This window comes from Triturus cristatus, chromosome 4_1 (assembly GCF_964204655.1).
Source record: "Triturus cristatus chromosome 4_1, aTriCri1.1, whole genome shotgun sequence".
NCBI classification, from domain to species: Eukaryota; Metazoa; Chordata; class Amphibia; order Caudata; family Salamandridae; genus Triturus; species Triturus cristatus.
In genome coordinates, this window is record NC_140585.1 from 1,108,760,602 (window position 1) to 1,108,783,836 (window position 23,235).

The 23,235-nt window shown below is 48.3% G+C and overlaps 1 protein-coding gene across 3 annotated transcripts in view; it reads left to right on the forward strand.

Moving 5' to 3' along the window:
- Positions 1–23,235, forward strand: part of LAMB1 (laminin subunit beta 1) — a 359,541-nt gene that overhangs the window by 41,310 nt on the left and 294,996 nt on the right. For all 3 annotated transcript variants that reach the window (XM_085654111.1, XM_085654112.1, XM_085654110.1), the window contains exon 2: positions 3,885–4,066. In XM_085654111.1, the coding sequence (XP_085510237.1) occupies positions 3,885–4,066 (182 nt within the window). The remainder of the gene's footprint in view (positions 1–3,884; positions 4,067–23,235) is intronic.

Here is a 23,235-nt window from a genome sequence, read left to right on the forward strand (position 1 = left end):
TATGGCGCACACATACCTGTGTCTCAATGATAATGACAGAATGCAAACCTAGTACTCACCTGTGTGGCATGCCTGCAACCCACTGCATGTGGTATAGGTAAGACACCCACCTAGCTGGGTGCACTATACTGCTGGTGAGGGTAGAGTTGCATGAGCATTCTACCCCTACAGTGTCTAAATCCATTCTTAGACATGGTAAGTGCAATAAAGCCATAAAAGAGTATTTGGTCTGGGAGTTTGTCATTACAAAATCCACAGCACCATAATGGTTTTACTGAATTCTGGGAAGTTTGGTAGCAAACTTTTCAGCATAATAAACCCCCACTGATGCCAGTGTGGGATTTATTATACAATGCACTCGGAGGGCATCTTAGAGATGCCCCTTGAAAAACAACCAGCCTCTAACCAGCCTGCCACTATGAGACACATTTCTGGACCCCTGGGGTGGGAGCCATCACTCCCTGAACCCAGAAACAAAGCCTTTCCTGGGCGGAGGTGGGCACACCTCCCCCAGGTCAGGAAGAGCCATCTGTGGCAGGGGAGCTTCAAAGGCCTTGCCGCCTTTGTAATTTGACCCCAGACTCTCCTGCTACCAGGAGCAGGCACCCTTCCTGTCTCCCCTTTTCGGTGGAAAGACGGGCAGGAAAATCTAGCACAGCCCAGAAGGTGTGCCCCCCTCTTCCAACCCCACCACTCAGGTGGGGGAGGCGAGGTGCATCCCACTCATCAGTGCCCACCATCTTGCAGATGGCAGGCACTCTCCAATCAGGATTGGGGACTGTGCCCAATCCCCCACGTGGGGTAAGCACACCAAGGGTATAGTCACCCTAAGGTCAGTAGCATATTGGCTACTGATCTCGAGACCCTTAAATACAGTATTTAAGAGGCAGCCCTGAACCAAGAAGACAAATTCCCGCAACCTACGAAGAAGGACAAACGAAGACGGCCAGCAAAGGATACTGCCGAAAACAAAACTGACTTGGCCCCAGCCCTAGTGGCCCGTCAGCAGTTTTCAGAGATCCTGCAACAAAAGTCACCTTATCCTGCAGCCAGTGACCTCCAGAACCCCTGGGAGGACTAACTGCCTTCCACAAAGACCGGATCTCCTGTGAACAGCAGCTCTGCTCAAAAGAATCTCCAAAGCAAGACTTGGAGCCAGCTGAAGACTAAGAAACCCAACACCTGGAACCACCACCACTGCAACCGTCGAGTACGGCCTGAGTTTGAGTGGCCCTCCAGTCCCAGCAAGATCCCCCAGCGCCCAGAGTCTGAGTTCACCATGGGTCGACCCCTCCAGGACTCCCTGATGCTGCCTGCAGTCTCTGCATGGAGACCCCGCCCAACCGTGAGTGGCCTAGTAAGGTCAAATCCAACCTCAAAAGACAACCCTGCATCCAGCTGTCCTGTGCCCTGGAGATGAGACCCAGAGGGACACCTGCGTCATCCATCTTACCTGCCCAGCTGTTGGTTTCTCCCGGAAGTCTTCCTGAACCGAGCCTGCAGCCAAAACCGGCAACTCCTATTGAAAACAGGGCAGCCGACGCCAAGTCAACACTCTGCACCCGGTCGCCCCTTTGCTGCTGTGGGTGCACCTTGTGTGTTAACTTGGATCCCCCTTGCCCTGAGGCATGCCCCAGAAGCTTTGCTCCCACAAACTTGTGGCCTGCTTGTGAGCAGCCCCCAACCGGAGGCCCCTTATCCCTCATTGGATAACATTGGGCCTCAGCACTCTGCACCCAGCCGCCCTAGTGCCGCTGAGGGTGCTTTGATAGTGAGTCATCGACCCTGGGGGAACCCTTGTTCTAACCCCAGAAAACCAACTCCCAAACCTAAGTACTTACCGTTAAACCGATAACCTGGTTTTCTCCCCTAGGACTGCATTGACTGCTTTCTTTTGACAATTGTTCTAAGTGTGGAGTTGGTTTGTATGAAACCTTAAGAATCTGCATATGAACAAAACCTGATTTACTTAACTTTTATCTATGACATTTCCCAGTGTAATATCTTGGCATATCACACTGAGTAGAAAAAGTAACTTAAAAAGTGATCTGAAAAGTAACATACTCCCTAATCTGAAAAGTAATTCGAATTGTTTTATTATCAAATGACTTGCCTGTAACCAATCCAGTTGTATTCTACTTCATTCAAACTGTATTCAACTGCATTATTCTTGCAAAGTATTATTCTATTTGCCTATACCAGGCCTGGCTTGGTTCTAGAAAATAAAATGCTACAATTTTTTTTTTTTTTTTTTTTTTTTTTTTTTTATAAAACAAATTGGTCGGAGTTCAGTTTTTGAGTGTGTGACATCATTTCTTGCCTGAGTGCGTACAATAAATGCTTAACATTACCCTCTGATAGAGCTTTACTGCTTGCACACACAACCACAAATACAGAGGAAGGTATTTTCTAATGTTATCTCTGCCTATCTTTGGGGATCCACAGGACTCTGTGCACACTATACCTTACTTTGGTATAGTATATACAGAGCCAGCTTCCTACATGCAATTTCATGACTGCCGGAGAAGCACAGGGCAAGCAGTCACAGGGGCACGGGTTGGAGAAAGCGACAACGGGAGGAAGGTGATTGGGGGATGGGACAAAAAAACGAGATAAGGACATGATTTACAGTCCTGTTTACAGAAACAACGCGGTGCTCGGAGCAAGTGAAAACACGACTGCTCACAGAAATGGCACGGCGCTCGGAGCTAGTTAAAACGCAACCCCCTTCTGAGATGGGCTTTTAAAGAAATAAAAAGATCCCGCCATTCTTATTAAATGGGAGGAGTGGAGGGATGGTAGAAATTGGTCCATGATCTCTGAGAGGGATAATCACAAGAAGAGGCATAATGCATGCAGGCCATGGACAAGTAGGGAGAAAGGTTAGAAGTGGGACGATGGAGCCAACCAATAAGAAGCCTATGGGCAGACAGAAGCCCACAAAGTATATACAACATGTTTCTTTCATGACCGTGCATGCTCTGTCTAAACTTGAGACCTACAACTCTGGTCTATCCCAGCTTCCCCCTTTGAAGAAATTGTGGGATCATAAGTAACTAATTTATTTCACCAAGCATCCTTTTTCTTTATTATCACATACAAGAGCACCTTCAAATAGGAGTTCAGGATGTGAAAAAAATGGTTTGATTTAATGTATTGTAATGTTGCTCCATCTATAATAAGAATCTAGGCTACATTTAGGGTACACATGACAGCTGACATGCCTTTTAGTTCATTAATGCAATTGGCGTTGGAAGAGGAGGCAGACATTTTTATACATGTGTTTAAAAACGATCACTTTTAATAAATACATCTCAATGCAGTTATATAATTTGATGTCCAAAGGGAAAACACTTTTACGTGTGAAAGAAATACCTTTTTGAATTTTGAAGAGACTTCATCATAGGTTTTTTTTTTATTTTTTTTATTTACACAAGCCAACTATTTTCATGACTCAACTCGAGCAGGGGCCCTTGGAGCCAAGCCATGCCCTTGTCTCTACTCTTCCTATTAATTCGTGGGCTCCCTCACCTCTAGTTTTAATCATGTGTCATTGAAATTATCTGTGAAGACTCCATGCCTGCTGGGTTGTTTGTCAGAATATGTAGACCCTTTTACGTTTATTTTATTGGGAACTTCACTTGCACCACTGGTCACTACTTGATCAACCTCAGAAATGTTTTTTAACTTATTTTAGAGTTCTCCAAATTAGCAAGTTTCACTTATGTTATCTCCTCTTTTGGAGGAGCACCCTTATGTTTCACTGTTGAGTAGTTAAAACTCAACCACTTTCTGATGCATCGCTAGTTTTAGTCCAATAATCTTTCTTTGATTACCCCTTCTCTACTTACTACCTATCTGACCCCTTTAATCTCTTTCCTCAGTGCTGTGCCTCGCGTGCCTTCACACACAAGCCCAGGAGCCAGAATTCAGCTATGGCTGCGCAGAAGGAAGCTGCTACCCTGCGACAGGCGACCTTCTTATTGGCCGAGCGCAGCAACTGACGTCGACCTCCACGTGCGGACTACACAAGCCCGAGCCCTACTGCATCGTGAGCCACCTGCAGGTAAGGAGCAGTACTGCATCCCGTGGGAGTGTGTGGGTTGAACGACCCCAGCTGCAGCGTCTCATCACAGCACCCCCACCTGACTCCCCTCCCACACTTGAGCTTCAGAAATGTTCCCATAGCCTCCCCCTGCACTTTATGGCGAACATCTGGCGGGGAAGCTGTCACCAGGCGCTCATTGTTTGCACAGTTGGACCTGCGAAGATTTCTCCCTTCCCTTTTGCACGTTACAGTCTGAAGACTTTATCATTCCCCGGAATGAGCGGTGGGAAGAGTTTCCACAGTGATTGTAAAACGCACAGCAAACGAATGTTTATGCCCTTGTGTATATACAACGATTGCCAAATGCAGTCAGGACTGGATTTTGGGGTTTTCTGAAACAACGAACATTTTAACTTTATCTGTCGAACTATTTAAGAAACTTTTACACTGTTTTACGTTTACTTTCTTTAGTTCTGGGGTTTTTATTTAATTCGCTGTGTTTGTGTTTTTGGTGACTTCATCTTTTTAACCCAGCTGCTGGGAGGTTCCAGCTCGCAGTTGTCTCTGTCGGTTGCTTGTTTTCAGGAGCACACTAAACTTCATTCACATGTCTAGTGTTGTAGAGAGCTGTCTAGACTGCTTCCTCGTCTGCAGTTTGTCAGTTATTAAAAGTTTCTTAAATGCTGCCCATTGTTCTAAAAATTGTCTCTGTTTGCCTTTCATCTTTGCTCAGCCACCTTAACTGAAATATTGTTTTATTTCCCTATTCCAGGGTTTTGGACCACTTTTTACTTTATTCCATCTCATCACTGCCCCCTCCACAATCTCAACAACGCAGCAAAATACATTTAACACAAAATTATCCCACCCTTGGGACCGAGCATCTTATTTTTATTGTAATAGGTGAAACTTGGCAGAATTGTTTCTTGAGTTTCTATCAGACAGGACAGGTCCCCAGTGGGATGGTCAATCATCGGTCTTTGTATGCGCCTGTCCGAGAGAGGTTTTAATGCAGCGCGTGAGCGGGCTCAGCTTAGAGGCTCTCGCGACCCCTTGTCCAGTTTGCATGGGCTAGAAGCCTGCCTTTAAAGTCTGTGTTTAGAGCAGCAACACACAGAGGGTCTTGTTGCACGACTCCCAGTCCGAGCCTAAGGCACTGCTTGATGTGCACACCCTGCCCAAAAACGACCTTTGGGAATTAGGGTCTGCATCTGTTCAGACCCCCCAAATGAAGTAGGTTAAACCCAAGGGGCAGTAAACTCGGTCTGTTAACCCATGTGTTAAAATAAAAGCTAATAATGATATCGGGGAATTGTTGGACGGCTTTCCGAGGCCGTCCGTCCAGTGCAGAGAGTTTGGCTGCGGAACAGAGCCTGCTGCCACCTTCTAGGGCTTGAACTGGAGAGTGGTTTAAACCTCACAACACGACCCCCTCAAGGACTCAGTAACACCCGAGGGCAGCAGGTTTCAGTAGCATTGTAGCATTGTGAATTTGGGCTACCCTGCCCGTGTGCCTTTCAGTGCTGCCCAGCGTTTTCCAAAGGCAGCTCAACAGCCTTGTGAGACCACTTCAGGTTCCCCCATTAACTGCTGGACTCTGTCAGGGTTCCTTCAAAGCAACCCCTTTTCTGCGATAGACGTCTGCTCTCTCTTCCCAAGCTCTCTTGCATTCACTGTGGTGGTAGCATTATTTTTAGACCCTTTTGGCTGTACCTCTGCCTCTCTACCGCTTCATCATGCAAAAGTTCTATACAGCCTATGATCACTGGGGCCATAATTTTCATCGTGGTTGGGACAGTCTGTTGGATGGGCGAGTTTGTGCTGTCACTTAGACAACACACGTGTGCTGTACTTGATGGTGGTCTCCTTTGTGCAGGGATGTTATCATTTCATGGCATGCCAGCCTGTGTGCATTTCAGCTCCTGACCCACCCCCCCCCCCCCCACCCCACCCCACCCCCCGGTCCAAAAAACACTGTCTGTGTCCAGTGGTGGCTTGTGGCATTTGAAAGTGGTGAGCCTTCGAGCCATATTTGGAAGTTATTACCAATGCCCAGGATAGGAAACTTTTTATGCAATTTAGATTTGGCACTTCCCCTCTTAATACTTTTATAGCCGCCTGGTCCCAACATTTTTCGGCTTCTTTGATCTGCCCTGGCTGTTCTCTTGCAAACAAGTCTATTAGCCACATGTTATTTGCATGCCCTAGGTACCGCCACTTGAGATCTAGGTGGATAGTTCCTAGTTGTAAACAACTAGGCACTCGCAGTCATGGCGTTGCACTGCGCATTTTAAAAACCAACGCCAGCACGCCAATTGTCTGTGCTGTTGCCAAATTTTTAGCCAAAATGTGGATCAGTAGAAGGTATGCGGTGTCCATGCAATTGTTATAGTCTCTGTGGTTATAATTTTTTAGAACAAGTTTTAAATATATCAATTTATATAATAGTATTGTATTAACCATGAACTGTATGACTGGTCATGCCGTTACATGTTGTGGCATAGGCTTTTGCTAATATCGTTCTGGTTCAGATTTTAAATTAATTTTATTGTTCTTGTCCAAATTCTTTTTTTAATATTGTATTGATTAGTCTGAGATTAACCATCCTTTTGGTTTTTGTAATCCATTATTATTTTTCTGTACCTTAGGCACTTGCAAAGTCCAGGAAATGATACCTTGGGGGACAAGATAGATTTTGTTAACTCTGTATCTTGCTTTATGAGAAGATTGTTCACCTATTATACCGAAGATATATGTATCTTTGTGGACTCTTTTGCTCCTCTTGGACTCTTATGAAAATATGACCACAAATTTTGAAAGAAGAGTGGACAAATGGTGCATTTTCAAGCAAATTTGAGAAAGCAGGAAGGTTAATAAAGCAATTGTGAAAGTGCAGTTACTACATTAATAAAGAGATGTCATATAACATAGGTAGCTGCTTATTCAGTATAACCACAGAGCTTCATAACAGACTTCGAGATGCAATGCATTGCTGAGTACCTCTGACGATTTTAGCTTTCCCAGACCAAGTAACTCGTTATGTGACGGTTGCATTTATGTACCAGATGTTGTGACCACTGAAACCAATGTAATGTGATAGTGAGAAAATCCTTCAATGTATTCTGTTTGCAAATGTTTCTTTTTGCTTGATTCTTGATGATAATGAGCCTGAGAATCATGTACTATTGTAGTGAATGTGTGAACCTTTTGTCTAAAACCCTAAAAAATAGTGTGATTTATGGTGTAAGGAGGTTGTTCACATTCTTAGAAGGTGAATCCGTCAGGATTCTGTAATTGGGCTTGGCACATTGACTATATTGCTAATTGATTAGTCAATATTATGTACCTTGTACTTTTGCATAATTATTCTAAGTCAATCTTTAATTCCAGCCCTTTGTCTGTCAATATTGAAAATCTGAAATGCATCTTTGAGACAAGGCATTATTTGGACTTTGCTTTAACAGAGAGACGGTGCATTGGGGAACCCCAAAGTCCATCTGGGAACTACATCACTCGTGGCCTGACAGATAAATGCGCCCAGGAAACCAAGATTAGTGTGGGTGTGCGTGCTGTTAGATCTGGAGTCTGCCTCTGTCTACCTTTCCATCCGTCTACTCCTATCTATATATTAGCCCCCGCCCTTCACTTTTTTCACTGACACAATTGTAAAAAGTGCCCCCTCCATATAGGTCGTCCACTTCCACCCCATGGTTGCAGCGTCTAGCCATGATAATGTATGCATGGAAACCACTTCTGATATGTGTGCCCCTCGGTGCCCTGGGGTACAGGTGAGCCTAAGTGTGGACAAGTTGGTATTGGGTTTTTACCTGTCGTGCACAAACACCAGCGTGTATGTTTCGAAGGTACCCATCTGCAGCCAATGCCAGGATAAACTTGCCTCTTAAACTGAATATCAATCTGTGGGGTAAAACACGCTCCAACTGGGGCGAACATTCATACGAATACCAGACAGCGTCCTCCGAGAGAAGGGAGAGCACGGTGCACTTGGCACCGGAGCTCATCCGGACGAGCAAAGCTCATGCATCCCAGAGAGGCTGGGTTAGAAAACTATCCAAGTGCTGGATCCTGTCACAGGGTGTCAACAGGGCTTCGAGCCGCTATCGACTGCACCTCCGAACAAACCAGACTCTTCCACTGACATGCACCCCCTCAACTTAATCCTCAATACCCTCTAAGTATTCACGATACTTGAAGGGTTAATCCACATGCAGTAGAAATCTAGGTGCTACTTGAATCGTGATTGTCACTGACTCAGCCTTTCACCCTTTAGTGGTCGATAAAATAAGTACCCTGAGTAGGGTAACGACAATACTCGTTGTTTATAGTGTCGCTAAGCTTTAAGCCAGCCGCAACAAGTGCTGTGTGCAAACGTACGTTTCAGCCAGTAACAGACAGGTTGCCCGCTGAATTGTGAGGCAGGAGCATTAATCCACTCTGTTGTCTAACTAGCAGGACACGCATTGCTTCGCGGGTGGGGAATATAAAAATAAAACTTACCTTACCGCCGGGCACCACGCCGCCTCCGCTCCTGGCCGGTAAAATGGTGCAGCCGGGTCCCGCGTGTTCCTGTTGCTTTCCTACAGGAAGCAGCCAGTCTCCCTCCCCTCCCCTAAGCCAATCACAACGCTGCAATGGCAGCGTTGTGATTGGTGTGGCGCAGCAGATAGCACCCCAGCTGTTTGGAGGCCATTTTCTCTATGTAGGCTGCATGCAGCCTCCACGAAGAAAAAGGGAGAGTGCGCATGACTGGGTTGGTCGGCCCTGGGGCAGATCAAAGAGTCAGAAGCCACTTCCCTGCCCCGCCCCTGCCCACGAGCAGGACCGCCCACCCTCCCGCCCCCAACCAGGTACTTCTGCTTTCTCGCAGTGCGAGAAGCAGAAACATAAAATAGTAGTTTTACCATTTTATGTCTCTGCTTTTCGCACTGCGAGAAAGCAGTGGGGCGACGCCCCTATGGAGGAGCCGCCACTGTCTGTATCTCATAAGTAGTCGAGATAGTCACCACAGACTCCTTTGTGTTTCCTCTACTACAGTGAACCCCCCCCTTCCCCTCCCCCGCCTGTGTTCTAGTAGAGTTCCTTCAGGCTTGGGGAATAGTTGGGATGTGTTAAAAAAATCTCTATAAAAACGAAAGGGAACCTGGTCTGGTCCCCCTTCAAGCTGCACAGCCACCTATGCGAATGAATCGAAATCTCAATTTCATCTGTTTATCATGGTTTAATCCATTTCTTTTCACTTTTTCCACAATATTTTTTTCAATTCGTTTTATACATTCAAATTGCCCTGCAAGGCTTTTTTTTTGTAGCATAGGAGAGTGAACGTTTCCACAAGGCACGATTTAAAAGTACCCAATGCATTTCTGGAAAGATCCCCCTCATTTTTTTTTTTTTTAAACAAACTTTATTGCAAGTTTATTACGACAAGACAATATACATTACAACGATTACTGCAGGATGGGCCGTACTTAAATAAACCGCTCCCTCCAGGACCCCTGTCAAGCCCCCCTAATCAAATTCCGGTATATCGATACCCCTCTACCATCTCCACCATAAGACAGGGTCTTTCCTAGAACTCTCCATGCTTCTGTCCTGCACCTGCGATATCAAGGCCCCCGGGAGGAGCACCCCTCCCCCTATCCCAATACCCCCCTGCTGCTCTGCCAGCCCTCCCCTACGGCAACAGTGTCAGGTTAGGCACGGCCTATAATCCCATCCACAGCATCCGGCTCAACAGTGTCCTACTAGGCCTCGCTGCAAGCCTCCTCAATAAATAACAAATTAACTAAACCCCCTTTGCCCACCCTCAGCCCCTCAACTACCCCCCACTGCCAGACATGTCGCTCCCTCCGCTATCTTCCAGTATCACTGATGAGCCCCTCTGATTGGTCCACTGGTAACGTACTGCCAAGGGGCGAATGAACAGAAGTAGCCACTCAAAACCCGCTATCCCCCAACCGCCGCCGCCCGCTCGGGGAGGGCAGATCAACCATGCGTGTGCCCTAGTGGAATCGTGAAGGAGATCAGTCCGGGTCAGCAACCGACGCTCTGGCTGCAATCAGCATTTTATCATTATCAGCTCTCTGGGCCATTTGGAGCCTGAGTCCCCTCGCAGTCAGCCCACTTTGTAAGTTCTCGCAACCAACTCGCAGCGTTGGGCGCCGTGGTCGCTTTCCAGTGACTGGTGATTTCTCGTTAAGCTAGAACTAGTCCCAAGTCAATAAATTTACTAGTCACCTTGTTACGGGCAGTGTGGGGAAACCAGTGAAGTAAGCAAAACCCCGGGGTCTGTTCAATGTTTCTATCTGTAGTGTCGCCCAATGTAGCCGTTACCTCCCCCCAATACTCATGCAATGATGGGCACTCCCAAAACATGTGCAAAAACTCAACATTTTCTGATTTGCAGCGGGGGCAGGCGGTGCGGGATCCAAAAAATTCGTTAATTTTGTGCGGGGTGAGGTATGCCCTATGGAAGACATAAAACTGTATCAGCTGAAATCTCGCATTTCTAGAACATTTCCACGCCCGCTCCATTAGATCCTCCCACGGTCTCTCCTCAATGGGCATCCCAAGGTCCGCCTCCCATTTGGTTCGCAGCCTCTCCAAGGGGGACCCAAGCTCCTGAGTAAGACGCCTGTAAAGGCAGGTTACCGCTTTAATCGTCCCCGCTGCATACACTACATATTGACAGGGGAGAGAGGTCTGAGGCTCCTCCATCCCCCTCCTCCAGTGCTTCCGGATAGCTGCCGTCACGGCAGCATGTAAAAGAAAGTCCTGTCGGGGCAGGTCGTACCGCCCCAAGAGGTCCTGGTAAGGCAAAAGCACACCATCCTCATAGAGGTCTCCAATAGTGGTGACCCCCACATCCTCCCAGTTTCGCAGACGCTGCCAATCCCCCCCGTGTGGCAGAGCCTCGCAGACCCTCGACGGAATCTCCGGGGAATACGGAGGATTCATCTTGGCCCTCCTACTCGCCTGTTTCCAGCACTGCCGCACCACCCACAGCTCCCTCGGGGTCTCCCGCTCTCGTAGGGGGAGCTGGAGAAGCGTCCGAGAGAGTTGACGCAGATCCAGACCCAAGCCCCCGCAGCCCTCCTCCAGGCGCAGTTCTCTGGCCATCCATTTAGTAAACCATTGAAATTGGCCTGCATGGTAATAGGCCTCAAAGTCAGGGGCTGCGAGTCCCGCCTTCCGTCTGGGGCGCTGCATGGTAGTAAGCGCCACTCTGCGTCTCCCAGACCCCCCCAAAAACCCCGTGGTCATAGCGTTCAGCTGGGTGAAATACTTTCGCGGTATCCATAGGGGGAGGGAGCCGAAGTAATACAGAAGGCGTGGCAGGGGGACCATTTTTTAGCAATGCCACCGTCCCCGCCACTGAAAGGGGAAGGGTCCCCTAGAATTCAAAATTGCTCCTGGCGGTCCGCATCGCCCTTCCGATATTCCCTTCCAGTAGATCATGGGGCTCATGGTAGATCTGGGCCCCCAGATAAGTTAAGCAGCTGCTTTCCCACCTAACCTCTGCAACACCTGGAGGTGCCCCTTTACCCCCCGAATAGGGCAAAAGCACGTCTTATTCCAGTTGACCTTGAGGCCTGCCACCGGGCCCAGTCTGCCCAACAATTTGCGGCCCCCCCGCAGCTCCTCATCCGCATTGGCGAAGAACATTAGTAGATCATCCGCGTACAGAGCGATGAACCTGACCACCCCCCCCCCCTTCCAATCTCCAGAAACAGCGTCCCAATCGGGCATGCACCGCCAGGGGCTCTATCGCCAGCGCAAACAGGAAGGGAGACAAGGGACATCCCTGCCTCGTCCCCCTGCCCACACTGCAGGCCTCTGAAATCACCCCCCCGTGCGAACCCTGGCAGTCGAGAGGTGGTATAAAATCCTTGTCCAGTCCACAAATCTGTCGCCCAGACAACGCCCTAAGAACTTGTCTTCTCCATGTCAATCGATAAAATACATGCCTCTTCCTCGAAGTGCCCTGGATTATGAAGCAACTGACATAAGCGGCGAACATTCATGGCCGTGTTCTGGGAAGGAATAAACCCGGCCTGATCCGTGTGGACCAGAGTGGTCATATGGGTCAGGAGGCGGCTGGCCAGAATACTGCTCAAAATTTTATAGTCTAGATTAAGCATTGCGAGGGGGCGATAGGCAGCCCGATCCCACGCCGGATTGTCCGGTTTGAGAAGTGGTACGATTATTGCCTCTCTGGTACTATGAGGTAAGTAGCCCTCCCGCCGCGACCTGTTGTAGAGGGCTAATCAGCGTGGTGCCACCTGATCCACGAATGCGGCATAAAACCCTATAGGGAGCCCGTCTGTGCCAGGGGTCTTATTCCTGGCCATCCGCTTTATCGCTCCCCGAATTTCCCCCAGCTCCACGTCCCGACCCAGTGTCTCCGCCTCTTCCGGCTCAATCCGAGGGAGTTCAATATCCAGGAAGTCCGCCTCCTCCAGCGCCCGGGGGTCTAATTGACTTTGATAGAGGGCGGTATAGTATTCTAGGAACTGGGCATTAATAGCCTGCTGCTCGTAGTGTACCACCCCATCTCCATCCCGCAACTCCAGGACTGGCGTCCCTCTGCGTGCTGGGTTGGCCAACCAGGCCAGTAGAGCCCCTGATTTGTCCCTCGTACCGCGTACGCCCGATAGTCAAAACAGCGCAGATGTTCGACATGGGTTGCCAAACCCTCCCTGGCCGCCAGGAGCCCCTCCTGCCCCTCCACCCGTTCAGGTCTCTCCCTTTCCAATTCACGGAGTTGTTGCTCAGCCCTTTGGACCTCATGCAACAGGGTTCTGCGAACCCCGACCGCCTCTCCAATACAGCGACCCCTTATCACTACTTTAAAAGCATCCCACTCATTATGGATACTACCGGTCATGTCAGTGTTGGTCTGGAAATACTCTTCAATGGCCGTGCCTATTGTTCGGAAGACCTGGTCTTCCAGTGTCTCCGGTCTAAGGCGCCAACTGGGAATAGCGGACCGAGCTCGCAGCCAATTCAGGGACACCAGGAGGGGATTATGATCTGACACTGTCCTGGCCAAATATTCACTCATGGTGACGCTTCCATGCACATCTGGGGAACAGAGAATGGAGTCCAGCCTAACATGTAGCTCATGTAGAGCCGAGAAATAAGAGTAGTCCCGCTCCCCTGGGTGATGCGCCCTCCAAGTGTCTATCAGCTCCCAGCGCCTCTGCCAAGCACGGCGAACCTCAGCTATTCTATGCGAGGAGGCGTCAGGGAGGGGAGGATGAGACCTATCCAGGGTCACATCCGCGATAGTTAAAATCTCCCGCCAACAGCACAGAACCAGTCAAGACCCGCGCCAGCTTCTGAGATAGCTGCGTAAAGAAAGCCGGCTGATCCACGTTGGGGCGTATATGCTTGCCAGAGTGATATCTCGGCCATCCAGACACCCCACCACCACCACAAAGCGCCCCTCAGGGTCAATTATCTGTACACATTGGAAGGGAACCCCCGCTCGCACCCATATCAATGTCCCCCGCGCAAAGGCCAAGTACGTAGTGTGGAAAACCTGACCCCTCCAACGGCGTGGTAACGCAGCCCCTTCAGTCTTAGTCAAGTGGGTTTCCTGAAGCAAGGTTATTTGGACCCCCTCCTTGTCAGATAGGCATGTACTTTGTGCCGTCTGTTCATCGTGTGCAGCCCCCCTGACGTTCCAGGTCATGATTTTTATGCCTACAGAGGTACCCATAGTCCGGACTCTATATAGCGAGCGCACAGACTCCCTTGAGCGACATGTCTGACCCCTCCCACCCTTGTCCCAAACCCTAAACCCTACCCAACTCCCACACCCCAGGACAGGCACACAAAAACAGGTCCCCATCCAAACTAAGGCAGTCATGCTCAAAACTAAGGGAAGGTGGAGGTACGTGTCTCGCCCTCGACGTCCCCAGAACCCCCCCCCCGGCACCCTCCGCCAACTCCTGGTCATCCTATCAGGCCCCGTGAGATAGCCAAGCCCCCCCAGCGGATATCAGGCAGTCCATCGGGGCCAGAGCCCATAAGAGGTTGCCCACCGGCTCCCCACCAAGAGACAGGCCCACAACCTAGCCAAACACCTCATCTGCCGTCTGTGGGGTGACATCCGGAAGTTCAACATCAGAGAGCCCCCGGACACTGCTTGCCCCTGAGCTCGCAGAGCTGTCTCTCTCTCGGTCCTCAACAGCGCCAGCCGGATCACCAATCCCACGGCTAATAGTCGCCACCGCCAAGACTGCCCTGTCTCGTTCTCGCCGATGGTTAGCAGGAGAAAGGGGCCTCCGCAATGGAGAGATAGGGGACATCCGCCGCCGGGGCGAAGTCAGGTGTGGTGAGCTTGGCCCAGCGTCACCTCGGGTGTCCAGCCATTCCCAGGCAGCCTGCGGAGTGAGGAAAAAGTGCGTCTTTTCCCCAGATGTTACCCGGAGGCGGGCCGGGAACAACATCGGATACGGAAGATGAAGTTGGCGCAGTTTCCGCTTCACAGCCAAAAAGGAAGATCTCTGGCGCTGCACCTCAAGTATAGTCCGGGAATATCATCACTTTGCTGTTCCCGATCTGAAGGTTCTGTTTCTCGCGGGCCCTCTGCAAAAGAAAGTCTCGGTCCCGATAATGCAGCAGCCGCACCACAAATGGACGAGGCGAAGCCCCAGGCGGATGCCCCAGGACCCTGTGAGTCCGTTCCAGCGCATAGAAGGTAGAGAGACCCTCCGGGGCCACTGCAGCCTTCAGCCAGCTCTCCAAGTAGTGCACCGCATCTGCCCCCTCCTCTCGCTCTAGAACGCCAATTATGCGGAGGTTGTTTCTTCTTGAGCGCCCCTCGCTGTCCTCAGCCCTCAACTCCAGGATCTTCACCCTATGCACCATCTCTTTCAATGAGCTTTGGAGGACGGCGACCGCATCCGGGATGGGTTTCATGGTGGTCTCGTTGGTCACCACCCTCTTTAAGCTTCCGTTGATCATCTTTCAGGAGAGTGAGATCTGATCCAATGGAGTCCATCCGCGCTTCCAATGCCTCCCGAGAGGATATGATTGCCTGCATAATGTCTCCCAATGAGGGGTCTTTGGGCTGCTCCCCACCACGTCCCTCGGCCATATCTCCCTCGTTATCAGTGTCGTTCCGGCTCGGACGGCAGCAGAGCCTCGTATCTCTTGCTCCTGGACACTCTCCCCATCCTCCAAGTTAGAGTTGTGAGAACTGTGGTGCGTGCACGAAGGTCGTGGGTCCCACCCTTCCGCGGCAAGCAAGGAGCCGCCTCGCTCCCACGTGGGCACAGTGGCGCCGCAGCCCACACACGAAGAGCCTGGCAGCTTCGGGTCCCAGCGTCTCCAGTCCGGTTCACCCCCGGGAGTTACTGTAGCCTGCCCAGCGGCCAGTCGGTCATTTCGTCTGGGTGCAGGCGGGCTCGCCCCCAGGACGGCGCAGGACACAGGAGGACCCGCAGGACCGCCGCCGTGGCCCTCCGATGCAGAAGGTCCCGGGCTTTAGGCGGGACTGGCCCAAATCTCCAGGGAAGGTAGCTCCCACCTCTCGCACCGCAATGCAGGCCCCGGTACCCGCGCGATCCAGCCACAAACAGTGACCTCACTCGCTCTCTGGCGAAGTCACCGTGCCACGCAGCTCAAGCAAGCAAGGGGGCCCGCCAGCACCCACCAGGGGGGGAGCCCGCACTCTCCCCTCGCCTCACCCTGGAATCGCCACCCCCGCAGGTGCCGCCGGCCACAGTCCCCGGGGGTCCACGGCAGTCTCGGCAATCGCCAGTCCCTCCAGGCGTCGCAGTCGTCCGCAAGCCGCGGTATTCTCAGCCACACGGCCACAGGAGCGCCGACCACAAGCCCAGCACAGGGGGATGAAGCCACCATCAGCCACCGTAGCCAAGCGGGTCGCCCAGCACCTCTACTCCGCACCCGTGGGCCCCGTCTACAAGATAGGCGGCCTGGAAGTAGTCAGGCCTGCTGGAGGAGCGGCGGCGTCCCGCCATCTTGAGGTCAGGCAGTCCCGATCCGACCATCCGTTGAGACGATCTCGACCTCGCCGCCCCGCATCCTCACCGTCCCGGGGGTTCCCAGGGCGCTCCTCCTCACCAGGCAGCCAGTCCGCACCAGCCAGCAATCGCGCCAGAGTCTCCTAGACTCGCCACCGGCTGGCGTTGCTCCCGCCGGTCATAGCCGCCATCTTGGGGTCTCGCTGCAGCAAGAAGCAGCTCGTAACCAGAAGCCGAGTATCTCATGATCTGCGCCCCTCACACCTCATAGAATGTAGCCGGGGAGGCACCAGGTATACCACTCCTGTTTTCAGTGTCGGGAACCTCTGTATGTCAGCAGGATAAGCTTCGGCGGAGGGCAGCCACGGAGGAGCTCCAAGGTCCGCTGCTGCCTACATCGGCGCCAAGCCACTCCCCCCTGGAAAGATCCCCTCATCAGGGGTATCGTGACTATTTTTCTAAATGCATGTGTAATGCTCCATACACCCATAAAACTCAGTTCACCTCCTTTAAACAATGACATGTCACATTAATCTTCCACCGAGATCGAAACACACAGCACCATAGACTATGACAACAGTTGAATGTATAAAACGAATTGAAAAAATATTGTGGGAAAAAGGTGAAAAGAGGATTAAACCGTGATAAACCGAGCTGAAATTGAGATTTTGATTCATTTGATTCATTCGCACAGGTGGCTGTGCAGCTTGAATGGGGACCAGACCAGTTTCCCTTTCGCTTGTATAAACTTTCTAGCGCATTGGGTGGAGCACGATCAAGCTTGCACGCCGTTACAGCTCCGAAGTAGTTCAGCATCAAAGTTTGGAATAAATTGAGTACATCGGTTTGAAGTCTACCACCATAAAAGGTTCACAATTAAAAAAAATCTCTGACGCATACTCTGTAGCGTGTGCCACACAGTAGACTGCCCATTGCAGATGTTGATGTTTCTGGAAACCACACACAAACTGCAGAAACCGAGATGCGAAGATCTCAGAAACTGCATCATTTACAGTCTTGTGCAGAAAATAGGAGCTTGTTGTGCTACAGAAGATCCTGAAAAAGGGCATTTAAAGTCTGGTCAGTGCCCCAGGCTACACAGCTGGTGCTTCCTCAACGGCACGTTGAAGACTTGTGTTGGGCTAGCAAGCTCTTTCTCATCAGATATAACATCTGGGAGCACAAAGATCTTGTATCATGTCTACTTCAATTCCCTCAATCAGTTGGTGTTCTCCTTTGATGTGAGAGGGCAGCCGCTCGCTCTGTGGACCCCCAAAATCAAAGCTCCTTGCATTTAAAGAAGGTGTGAAGAAGACTTGGTGAGTAAGCCTCTCTAGACCAAGTAGTTTCTCAAAACCTAGCATGGAACAAATGAAGACCTTCATTGCATTAGTATTTAGATGTGATGACACTAGAAAATTACAATTTGATGAAAGCATCATGCATCCAGCATTTGATCTAAAGACAAAGTATTTCTTAACCCCACCCTAATAATTTAATTTGATAAAATCTAATTTCTTGATAAATTCATTGCTTCGTTAACTATTTTCTACAGGGCAAACTATTGAAATCGACTAGGACACTGTATTAGAGTTGATAGGCTGATCAGTTTTAGGTTATATCACCAACTCCTAAAATCGATGAGTTCATGAAACCTCAAGTGATAAAAGAATATGAGGCAATTCAGACACAGTATTTGACTCTTCTCAAAGTTGTTATTCACTTACGTTAAGCACAGTACATTTTGTAAATGTGTTACTTAATGTCTTTCTTGTAATAGTTTGCGCCTTTAGAAATTGCACTGTTTTATTTGTTGAAGTTTCACAGTTTGAGTGCAACTGCTTTAGGCTTTCTTAAGAAATCTTAACATGTATCAAATGCATTGTGGGGCTAAATGCCACCCCGATTCTGAGTGTTGTCTGATTTATCGGCCAATCTACCCGTGTTCTAACTTTGAAGCCTAAATATTGCTGATGTAAAGATCCTCATTAGTTGCACCTTGGGTTATTTATGCAGCTTTCTTTCTAATAGAAGCTTTCAGGTGGAGCCTGGTACTTATTTGTAAGGGATCAAAGCCCTTAAGCTGTGAAGTACATTATGGCTTGGTGTTATCACCTTTATTATTCATCCTCTACATGGGATTCTCTGCCCAGCTGATTAAATCTATCAGTCTCCGTGCACTCATGCTTGCAGATGACACTTAGATAGTTTTTGTGGTGGACATTGAGCCAGAGAAGCAAACCGCTGCGCAACAGAACAGTTAGGCCAAGTTCCATGAGTAAGTGGGACAACATGATTTAAAGCTGAAGGGTTGGAAATCTGAGATCCTTACCCCCTTTCTTTATTCTACAGTCTCGAACCAGGCTTTGTGGCCTCCTTCTTTGAGACAAAAATCAATCTCTGTTGATTGCCCAAAAATCTAAGGATCAAAATAGATGCTGCATTCAGTAAAGACAATTTAAAAAAAAATGGATGCTGCATTAACATTGACTCAACTGATGGATGCAGTTACTATAATGGGCTTTTTTCTAACTGAGGCTTTGAATAGGTTTATTCATAGTTTTCAGTTCAAGAAAGCGTTCAAATTGCAATTGCTTTCTAACATCTAGATTATAATATTGTCACTTTGTATTTAGGAATTCCAGCCAATTCCATTAAAACGTTACAAATGGTTCAAAATTCAGCAGCCAGACTGATATTAAACATCGGCAAATTCAATTCCATCCCAGGTGCCCTAACTGCACTGGACTCTCTGCCAGTTCAGCAAAGGATCAATTTTGAAGCATTGTGAATAGTTAAAAAAATACATTGTCCAGGGCAAATATGGCCCTCTAAGAAGCTGTTTCTCTTTTTCTTTCCGAAACGCAATCTGGAGATCGAAACAGGTGATATTAGTAAAGGTACCTAGAGTCTGCAGTTCTCAGTAGTTACTGTGAAACTGTGGAACCCCCTTCCCTACCAAATAAGAAACCAAAAGATAGTTCCTGAAATGTAGGAAACTGATGAAGGCCTGGCTTTTCATTGAATAGGATCAGGATTAGCTGAACATTGTCAGCTGTAAATTGAGATCTTGTTTTTTTTTCCAGCACTGAGAAACTTAAAGATGTTTTTGTGTGCTTCATAAAAAAATCAGAATTAAAATAAGTTTTCTTTCAGTCGTATTGCAACAAAAATATCCTCACTGCTGTGCTATCAACTGCAACAACGGCAAGGTGACGGATGGAATGCTTGAATTAATCTCGACGACCGGCTATCTCTGTGTTGCATTCTAGTCCTTATTTTTACGCCAACCATGCCGTTCTGAACAAAAGCCTGCCTTATACAAATCAGTACTGACCTAGCTCCTCAAGGGAACAGTCCGTCCTGAATTGCCAGGCGAGGCTCACTCCAGAAGGGACCACAAGCAATCATTCCCACTGTGCCATAGAACTCAAGAAATACCTCAATGATGGGACCTAATTAGGAGAAAACAGTCCTGAGTTTGTGGCGCGGAGCGATAACCGGTGGCTGAGATTAATTCAAGCATTCCTACATCACGTTGTTGTTGTATTGTATAAATGGCACATGTCCGATATTGAGTGTGCATGCAGATCAAGCATTACCCATAGTACCATTCTCTACACTACAATGCTCAGATATAGCAGAAAGGGACTGCACAAGACTTTATAAAACTACATAAAAATATATCACTACCAGTATGTAAGTCAAAGAAATATTTCATGGATTGTGGAACCCATAATTACTAATTGGTTCTACCTTGTTCAGTCACATCTGGATCCGACACAAACAGACTAGCTGACCGATTAATTTTAATTTTGGAAAATGTAAGACGGTCAACTTTTAGCAATGACCATAAACTGCCTCGCTGCAAGGCTCCCATATGAAGGTAAACCTAATAAGTTACACAGCCTTGCCATCATTGTTATGTATGTAATTGACTCGGATGTGCAGATTTGGGTAATAAATTCATGAAAATCGATGACCCTTCACAGTTCATGATTTAGTCTACTGATTTGAAGCGGAGGATATGGTGCAGTGGCCAGAGCTGCTGACTCGGGAGCTGGGGATCCGGGTTCAAGTCTCGGTGCCGTAGCAACATCCGGTGATTCTGGGGAAGTCACTTAATCTCCTGTTGCCCATGGACAGCGTCCGGATACCCTCATGGGTGATAAGCTGCGCTATATAAATCTATAAACTATAACCAGGTGGAATGTGGGCATGAAAATGCTCAAAAGTGGCCTCCAGAATATGGCCAAATGCATGGCAGTAAACTGTCCTGGAAGCTGATTTACATAGATGGCAGGAGAAATTAATGTGCATTAGTAAGTAACAAACACATACTTTTACCTGGCCTGAAGAACTGTTTGGTTCAGGATGGCATGTTTATTGGCACATTCTTATTGAACGTAATGCCAGGCAGTATGATGGTGTCAGAAGATGCATTTCCAATTAATCAGCAGCCAATCCCCACAAACTTGGGGGCACTGCAATGTTGCCTTTAGCAGGCAGAGCAACTACACCAATAAGCACAAAAGAGAGAGACAAACATTGTGCATAAAATGTCATTTGTATTGACAGAAGGGAGACAAATGAGCTTCTATTCCCACAAAATTGATTGTCCTTTAATGGGCTGGTTCGTAAAAATGTCCTTTTCGATTGTAGCCATGTTGATCCTTGTTTATTCATTAGGTCTCATCTACACAACGCATGCGTGCTCTCTTCCTTTTATTTTCTAACGGTGTAATTCCTTACCAATGGTTGGTTTCATGGTCACTCATATTTACTTGTTTCCTATTGGTCATCGGCGTAGGCTTCCTTCCTTTTCGTGTGCTTTTCCCTTCCCTTGGAGCATGGGTGCATTACTTTTGTCCTTCCAGTGCTACTTTTTTCTTTGTGTTTAAGCACTCTACCAGAGTCTTTTTTTCTACCGGCTCCCACACCTACTTCTCCCTCACTCCTTGCCCCATCCACCCTCCATTGTCCCTGCTGCTTGGCCCTGCCCTCCCTCACCCTGGTGCTTGCCCCCGCACCCTCCCTCGCCCCTACTGCTTTCTCCGACCCTCCCTCGTCCATGTTATAGCTCCCAGTTCCTCCCTCCCACCATCTCCATCTGTTACCCAAACTTGCCTCCCTTCTGTTTTTCCGTCTATTTTTTCCCACACAGCTCCCTCCGTTTTGCCTCCTCCTCTCCCACCCCGCCATAAACAAAAACAAGCATTTGCAATGCAATAGGTCTCGCATTTACGCTAGTTTAAGCTATTGGCATTATACATGACACTGCCTTTTCTTTGTTTTAGAAACAAAAATGAAAGGCATAATTATTTGCAATGTCAATAGCTCAAACCCGCGTAAATGCGAGACCTATTGCATTGCAAATGCTTGTTTTTTATTCCTCCCTCTCTCCCTCTGCAGTTCTCTTCTCTTTGTAATTGTCATTCACTCCCCTCTTTCTGTCTCTGCCTCTCTGGTCTCTCTCATCTTCCTCTTTGCTCCTCGCCTCTGGCGCCCTCTACAGGAACATACCACTGTATACGATGCTTCAGTCATTCTTTGCCCTTCGCCTCCATATCACAAATATATATACATGACACAAAGAACCAACACACACCACAGACATGCCATAAACACACCACACACACACAGAATCCTACAAATACTAAATGCACACACGCATTACCCACGGCACCGTCCCACTGTACATACAGACATCACACACAAGCACCAACAGTCGCATGCCAGCACACACACGACACATTCCAGCACACACACACCAACACACACACCGGCACACACACACACCAACATACACACACCGCACAAAACACCTCCCCTACTCCTCCGTCTGCGAAGTGTTTTAGTAAAATATAACATTTACAATTACATGAGTAATACAATAATTATATTGTTAATTGTAATACTTAACACTGCGAAACACCAGAAATTAGACCGCGCAGACTCATGGCACGGTTGAGGGCGTGCCCTCCCACAGCCTTGAAATGTGTCATTTTATTTTCAATGTTTTCCTTTCTTGTCTTTAACATATCACTTTCCTTATTTGCGTTCCTTTTTTCTGCCCTGTCGAGTTTCTTCATTGTGCTTTCTTTTGATTCCCATGTCTTTATTTTTATATCCAGATATGTATCCCCTTTCCTTTCTCTGTCATGCTGGTCATTATTGATTAGTATTTTCGTTGTATATTGTTTTCTTCCTTTCGTTCTTTCCAATTTTTTCTTTTATTCCTTTAAAAAAAATCTTTCTTTTCCTTCCCAATACTGTTTTCGTCCTTTTCCCCTTCTGCTAAGATAACTCAGTGAGGTAAACGCCCGCCTTTGGCACGTGTTTAGCTGCAGGGCACGAGTTCTACACCTGGCGTGACCAGCTCAGCTTTTCCAGATGTAGGTAATCTGAGTACCGTTAAACTATAACTCCGCCAGTTGCAGTGCTAACCGATGGCAAAAGTGGTATGAAGCGTAGTGCAAAATTTGAGTCATTCTTAGAAGTATTACTTTGCATCTGGCAACCGTTTCTGTGTGAACCTTTCTTTCATTCTCTTTCTTTTTGCCTTTGTTTCCGTGTTTACTTTTTGTTTTCCTTTTTTAGGTCTCGCTGAGTCAGTGCATGCACTGCTCTCAGACATTTTGTAAGCGGGTTTTAAAAGTGCTAACAAAGGCTTGGCCACCAGCTTGCAATTATGCGCACAAGCGCGCGTGCCTCGCCAATGCAGCGCACCTCGCTCCACCCCTCCCCAACCACAGAGCGCGTCCTGGTCTCCTTGGTTGAGAGCATCAACGCGCGGCCAATGCTTGTTTAAAAATGTCGCTACTTCTCTCATATCTAACTTTTGTGGGTCTCACTCTGCAGGCTCCCTTTGTCCACTCGTCTGTAATCCTGTTTTCGGTATCTTTTGTTTAAATTGTCTGGGCTGAGCCATACCAGTTAATAGTTGGTCTTTCTTGTTAAGCAACCATTTGGCATGTACTGTGTACGCTACTGATATACAACAAAATACACGTTCTTGCTTGGAATTCGCAGTAGTCCCAAATAATGATTTTAGGACAGTGGAAATGTCCTCCATCTTGCTATAATCTTGCCTCCAAACTGGAAATAGTTTTCGAGTGGGCTTTTAAATATTCCTACAAAACACGGGTATTTGACAGTAACACCTCAATGTGA